This window comes from Acanthisitta chloris, unplaced genomic scaffold (assembly GCF_000695815.1).
Source record: "Acanthisitta chloris isolate BGI_N310 unplaced genomic scaffold, ASM69581v1 scaffold35684, whole genome shotgun sequence".
Taxonomy (NCBI): Eukaryota; Metazoa; Chordata; class Aves; order Passeriformes; family Acanthisittidae; genus Acanthisitta; species Acanthisitta chloris.
The window spans coordinates 690-7,098 of record NW_008671590.1 but is presented as its reverse complement, the minus strand read 5'-3'; the positions used below and the strand labels follow the sequence as shown (position 1 = coordinate 7,098).

Sequence of the window (6,409 nt, the reverse complement as noted above, 5' to 3'; positions counted from 1 at the left end):
CCCCCATCCTCTGCAGGGGCTCGGGGCAGGCAGACAGCTGGGGCAGCACGAGGAGCCACCACTTTCTCTTGGGAGACCCATGGCAGAATCTGTTTAAATGCTTTGTGAGGTAAGGAGGCTTGGGGGGGGACTGTGGGGGCTCTGTCCTGCCTGGCACAGTGAGGAAGGGGATGGTGAGGGATGTCCGCATTGCCAAGTTTTGGGAATGGTGGGTGGAGGTGCTGTTGTGTCCCTTTCCCTCACTAACCCCTCAACTGCTTCTCCCCAGAGACCTCGGACCTCCAGCAACACCTCGGGGTGCTGTGGGAGCTCGGGGAGCTGACACATGCCTAGGCACCTGGGAGGGAGGCACTGGACCGTGGTAAGGAGGGAATATCCAAGTTGGGGCTTGTTTTCCAGGCGGAATGACCTCATTCCTTGCTTCTGTGAGTGGGCTGGGTGCTCCTTAGTGATGTCTTTGGGGAGTGAAGGGTAAAGCTAGAGGAGCTGCTCTCCCTTTCCAAATATGAAGCTCTAAGAGCTTCAAAACATGTTTTTTTCTCCCATTCCCCATGTCTGGAATTTGTTGGTGGTGCTTGCTCAATGCATTACAACATCTTGCTGCTCTGGGGTCAGTGTGGTGTTTCTCTCAGTGCCCCTCCAAAATGTTGTAAGTAGGTCTCTGTAGAGGGGGAGGTGGTGTGCAGCTCTGAGAAATGAAACCTCTGTCTCCTGCTGACTTCAGACCAGAGACACCATGTTCCTGTAAGAGCCCTGGAGCTAGACCTGGATTATTGGAGTGGAAATGTTCCTTGGTAGGTCACCAGCTCTCTGTGTTATGGGACAGGCTGAATCCAGGGCAGGAGATTGTTATAGCTAAGTGTGTGCTCTTACAGCTAAAGCTCTGCTAGGACAAACCAGAAAACTGTGTACAGCTTAACTGTTGCCCTTGTTCCACACTCTGTGCCGTGGGAGAGCCCTGAAACCGACCCACAGCACAGACCCAGACCATCCTCAGGTCAGAACGAGTGGCCTGTGCTGTGCCTCCCTTTTCATGGGGCTCAAAGTGGCTCTGTGAGACTTCAGCTACTTGGAAACCGTCAGGGATCCTCACCCCATGCCTCACAGCAGATCATACTACATGCCAGAGCATGAAGGGACTCGTCCTGGCACGTAAACACTGTCCAACCTCTTTGCGGTGCAGTTGGCTTTGTTGTTGACTGCGTTGGTGCCTGAGGAGCTGCTGCTGCTGGAGGCAGAGCTGCTGTGTGCCAAAACAGAGCTCAACTGCAGAGAAATGTGTCTCCTCCCCCAGAGAAGATGCTTTAGCCCACAGCAGGGCTGTGCTGAGGAGCTGGAGGAGAGCAGTGCTGAGCTCTACCCAAGGCAGCGATGCTGTGGGAGGGACAGTGAGCACCTCAAGGTGCAGGGTGGGTGGTGTACACTGATGGAGCTTCTGGACCCTGTCCTTAATATTCCTTATTTTTCCAGTGTGTCTCATCCTTAGTATCTAAACCCTACCCAAGGAAGCTTCAAACAAGCATCATCACACCCTGACCATGAACGGGTACTTGAACGAATCCAATTTCATTATGGTGGAGGAGGGTTTCACCACCAGAGACCTGCTGGAGAACCTCCTGGGGGAGCTGTGCCAGGAGGTAAGGGCTTGGTGCTCTGCTGCTGCACTTGGCAGAGGCACTCCTGGGGCTGCTGCTCACTCCAGCTTTCTCCTAGAATGAGCAGCAAGCCTTCTTCGTGGCAGACCTCGGGGACATCGTGAAGAAACACCTGCGTTTCCTGAAGGCCTTGCCTCGGGTGAAACCCTATTTCCCAGTCAAATGCAACAGCAGTGAGGGAGTGATTCGGCTGCTGGCAGAGCTGGGGGCAGGTTTTGCCTGTGCCAACAAGGTAGGGATGTGGGAGAGCAGCTCCAGGTGAGCATCCTTCAGGGATTTGTGGCAGAGTGGCAGAGCTCACCCTCCTTTCCTCAGTTTCCTCTCACTAGATGACATTTAGGAGGTCACGAGTCTCCCTCTGCTGTCAAAACCCTCCTGACACAGCCCAGAAATCCCTGTCCACTCTGCCTTGTTGCCTTTGACCAACATTCCCATCTTTGGAGTGGGTGTCCTGGCTGGCAGGCTTGGCTGGTGGCATAGCACATCCCTGTGGGGTGTCACTGCCACAGCTGTCCAACTCTTGGTGCCTTTGAGGCTGAGCCTAAAGCTTTTTGCTCCCTCCTGCTTGTCCTTTGCAATAGCCACATTTCCAGGCAGGAACCAAAGTTAAGCCACTTACTTTTATGTAATTAAACAGGATGTGTTCCCAGGAGGAGAAAGTCACAGCTCAGACCAGGGGACACACACCAACCTACCCCTGCTAAACCCACTTGTTTTCTCTCCTGGTCTCATGCTGCTTGTAAACACCTTACCACAACCTGTCCTTGCCATGACAAAGTCCACTCTGATCCCTTTGAGCTCCTGTAGCTTTACCCTGGAAAATCTCAGGCTGCAATGATGGCATTTTTCCCTCTGCTGTGCTGAAAGTTGGCTGAGACCCAGGGCTGGTGGTGGCGTGGGATGGCCAGTGCTGGTCCCAGGGAGCTGCCTACATGTGTGCCATTTCCCTGCAGGCAGAGATCACACGGGTTCAAGGCATTGGAGTCCCAGCTGACAGGATCTTCTACAGCAGCCCCTGCAAGCAGGTTGCCCACATCAGGTATGCAGCCAGCCACGGTGTGCAGCTGATGACCTTTGACAACGAGGTGGAGCTGAGCAAGGTGGCCAGGACTCACCCTCGTGCCAGGTGGGTGTCTGGCAGCACCATCAGAATGGGAGCTGGAGCAGGAGCTCAGGAGGAGACTGTGGGGTGCTAGAGGGACTGAAGAGGAGGTTGTAGACACATCAGGGTTGGTTTCTTCTCCCAGGAAACAAGCAGTAAATGGCCTCAAGTTGTGCCAAGGGAGGTTTAGATTATTCACTGAAAGGGTGGTCAGGCATAGGAACAGGCTTCCCAGGGAAGTGGTGGGATCACTATCCCTGGAAATGTTAAAAAAACATGTAGATATGGTGCTTAGCTACATGGTTTAGGGGTGAGCTTGGCAGTGCTGGATTAATAGTTGGACTCAATGACCTTAGAAGTTTTTTCCAGCCTTAATGATCCCATGATCCTATGATTTAAGAGCCCTCAACACTGCGTGACTTTGCTGTGCAGGATGTTGTTGGGGATTGCTGCTGACTCCAGCCCTTCTGCCCACCCAAGCATGATGTTTGGGACTACACTCAAGTCCTGCCGACTCCTGCTAGAGACAGCCAAGGAGCAAGATGTGGAGGTTGTTGGCATCAGGTACAGCATGTCATCCTTTTTCCATAGGGGTGCTCAGCCCCTGTGGATTGGAATATGGGGAGCTCTGCCCTGTTGGAACAACGCAGGGGTCTATGGAGCTGCTCTGGGTGGGAGTGAGGTGAAGGCAGGGTTTTGCAGAGATTCACCCTGTGGGGACCAATCTGGGGCAGGTTCAGCCCTCAGAGAGGGTTTGTGGGGCTCTGTGGGGCTGTCTAGGTGGTCTGGCTTGGGACAGTGTGTGGGAAGCACAGAGCTGCCCCCAGTGAGTGACACTCCAAGTGCTGTGTCCCCCTCACTGAGGGTGGTCAAACCCTGCTGAAATGAGGTCTGTGCCCTCAGTTTCCACCTGGGGAGCCGTGGCCTGGAGCCCCAGACCTTTGCTCAGGCTGTGGCTGCAGCACAGCTAGTGTTTGACATGGGCTCAGAGCTGGGCTACCGGATGCACCTCCTGGACATTGGAGGAGGATTCCCTGGCACCGAGGACACCCGAGCTCGGTTCGAGGAGGTACACAGCTCCCAACACTCAGCAGGCTCAGAGAGAGGCTGGAGGCTCTCCCTGTGCCTGGTTCTCTGCAGAGTTCTGAGCTAACCAAGAGGGAACTTCTTCTTCCCACACAGATTGCTGCCATGATAAACTCTGCCTTGGACCTGTACTTCCCAGAGGGCTGTGGGGTGGAGATTGTTGCCAGACCTGGGCGATACTACGTCACCTCTGCCTTCACCTTTGCTGTCAGCATCACTGCCTTGGAGGAGGTTCCTGCAGAGCAGTCTGGCTCTGATGGTAAGTGAGAGCAGGATGAGTCCACCTGTGTGCCTGAGCCCCACTGAGCCCTCTCCCTGCTCCCCTCCAGAGGAAGAGTCTGGCAGCAAGAAGAGCCTGGTGTACCACCTCAGTGATGGCATCTATGGAGCCTTCAGCTGCCTCCTGTTTGACAGCCCCTGCCCCAGGCCTCGGCTGCACAAGGTGAGGGATGAGGGGGAGAGCAGTCCCAGGGCATCACCTCAACTCCATACCAGGGGGGAGCAGACCATGGGGAAGCTGTAACCATTCCATGAGCTCCCAGGGTTGGACCATCAGGGTGGGTAGACATGAGATAAATCACTGTGATGCTAGGATATCATTATCCTTGTGGCTGCTCCATCTTTCCCCCACAGAGACCCTGCCCAGACCTCCCCTTGCTCAGCAGCAGCCTCCGAGGGCCCCCAGAACACGCAGAGGATCGTATTGCTGATGGGCTGGAGCTGCCAGAGCTGCACCTCGGGGACTGGCTGGTGTTTGAGAACATGGGAGCCTACACCATCACCACCTCATCCCCCCTCGGGGGGTGTCCCCAGCCACAGGTCACCTACGCCATGTCCCGCATGGCCTGGTAAGGGATGGGCAGGGTGAGGGAGCAGGGCTGGATCCCGTGGGAGAGGCTGGATTTCCCTCCACCTGGGCTCTTTGCCTGAGGGAGAGGGTCGGATCAGAGTCCCAGACACCTGAAGATTCAGGTCTTAGAGGCAAAATTGCTGTTTTCTTAGATGTTGTCAAACTTGAGCCAGTTTTTCACAGGATGTTAGAGCCCCAGAGAATCCTCTTCCCTGAGCCCATCCTGTTCACAAGGGGCTGCTCCTTCCCCTTTGCTCCCCCTCTGGTGTCTCCCACTTGCAGGAAAGCCATTCAGCTCTTCCTGGGAAAGCCTCCCCAGACAGAAGATGACCGTGAGAGCCTCTGCACCCCTCTGTCCTGTGGCTGGGAGATGGCAGAGACTCTGTGTGTCACCCCAGTCTTCACTCCAGCCAGCATCATCTGAGCAGTGACAGCACCAGGGAAGGGGCAAAGGACACACGGTGGTACTGGCAGGGGGAAAGGTCCCACAGTGGTACCAGGGGGGAGAGGTCCCACAGTGGGAAAGGTCCCATGCCAGTACCAGGGTGGGGAAAGGTCCATTGGCTGTACTGGGGAGGGGGAAGAGGTCCCATGGTGGGAAAGGTCCTGTAGTAGAACTGGGGAGGTAAAGGTCCCACACCAGTACCATGGGGGGAAAAGTTCCATGGCAGTACCAGGGAGGGGGTAAAGGTCCCATGGTGGTACTGTGGTGGGAAAGGTCCTGTGGTGGGAAAGATCCTGTGGTGGTACAGGGAGGAAGGTCCCTAGGTGGTACTGAGGTGGGGAAAAGGTCCCATGGTAGTACCGGGGGGGATAAAGATCCCACAGTGGTACTGGCAAAGGGAAAGGTCCCATGGTGGGAAAGTTCCCATGGTGGGAACGGTCCCATGACAGTACCAGGGGGGAAATGTCCTGTGGTGGGAAAGGTCCTGCAGCAGTACTGGGGGTGAAAGGTCCCATGGTGGTACCTGGGGGAGGGAAAGGTCCCATGGCAGTACCAGGGGGAAAGGTGTCATCCTGCTCCTGGCATTGCCCTGCTCCCTCTTGGGAATTAAATCCTACTCCATAAATCCTGCTCCTCCAGCTCTTGGGGTGTGTGTGCCTACCAAGGGGGTTTGGCAGGTGGTGCCCAGCAGGTTTGGGCTCTTCTTTAAGAGTGATGGTAATAACTGGTTGCCCAGTGTGGTTCAGGGTGTGGGATGAGGAAGGCTCTGGCTCCTCCTCACCTGTGCCAGAGGTGGTGGAGAATCCCTCTGCAATCAGCATGTAATGAGACTTTGCTCGTTAGGGAAGGTGGAGCTGTTCACCCAAACCTTGGACACTGTTCAGGCATCCAGAGGGAGCCCTGGGATTTGGGATGTATGGAAATAGGAGGGTGGGTATGGATGTGAGTGTTACTAGGGGGGAGACACAGTTCTTGTGGCTTCTCCCTGGTTCCTGACAAAGAACAGGGACACTGGGAGAACACTGGGAGGACACTGGAGCACTGGGAAGACGCTGGGATGATACTGAAAGGGCACTGGGAAGACACTGGGAGGACACTGAGAGTACGTTGGCAAGACACTGGGATGACACTGAGAACACTGAGATGACACCAGGATGACATTGGGAGCACTGGGAGGGCACTGGGATGACACGGGAACGACACTTGGACGTCACTGGGAGCACTGGGACGCCACTGGGATGCCACTGGGGGCACTGGAACAACACTAGGAT

At 55.5% G+C, this 6,409-nt stretch overlaps 1 protein-coding gene across 2 annotated transcripts; it reads left to right on the top strand.

Moving 5' to 3' along the window:
• Nucleotides 1-1,471: 1,471 nt before the first annotated feature.
• AZIN2 (antizyme inhibitor 2) lies at nt 1,472-5,121 on the top strand. Of its 2 annotated transcripts, none has more exons than XM_009074160.1 (9): nt 1,472-1,637; nt 1,714-1,887; nt 2,609-2,781; nt 3,190-3,321; nt 3,661-3,826; nt 3,940-4,102; nt 4,173-4,285; nt 4,477-4,691; nt 4,976-5,121. In XM_009074160.1, exons 1-9 carry the CDS (start codon nt 1,539-1,541, stop codon nt 5,115-5,117), a joined length of 1,377 nt encoding a protein of 458 aa, XP_009072408.1. In that variant the 5' UTR covers nt 1,472-1,538; the 3' UTR covers nt 5,118-5,121. The 2 variants fall into 2 exon arrangements, with proteins under 2 accessions (XP_009072408.1, XP_009072407.1); XM_009074159.1 differs by having other exon boundaries at nt 1,494-1,643; nt 4,976-5,117.
• The last annotated feature ends 1,288 nt before the right edge of the window (nt 5,122-6,409 follow it).

What these genes read in the sequence shown, in the direction of transcription:
- AZIN2 (XM_009074159.1), top strand. Translation starts at nt 1,539, where the DNA reads ATGAACGGGTACTTGAACGAATCCAATTTCATTATGGTGGAGGAGGGT. An exon ending in AGGACTCACCCTCGTGCCAG is followed by an intron (nt 2,782 to 3,189) that starts GTGGGTGTCTGG and finishes TTTGCTGTGCAG; the next exon opens with GATGTTGTTGGGGATTGCTG. An exon ending in GTGGAGGTTGTTGGCATCAG is followed by an intron (nt 3,322 to 3,660) that starts GTACAGCATGTC and finishes CTGTGCCCTCAG; the next exon opens with TTTCCACCTGGGGAGCCGTG.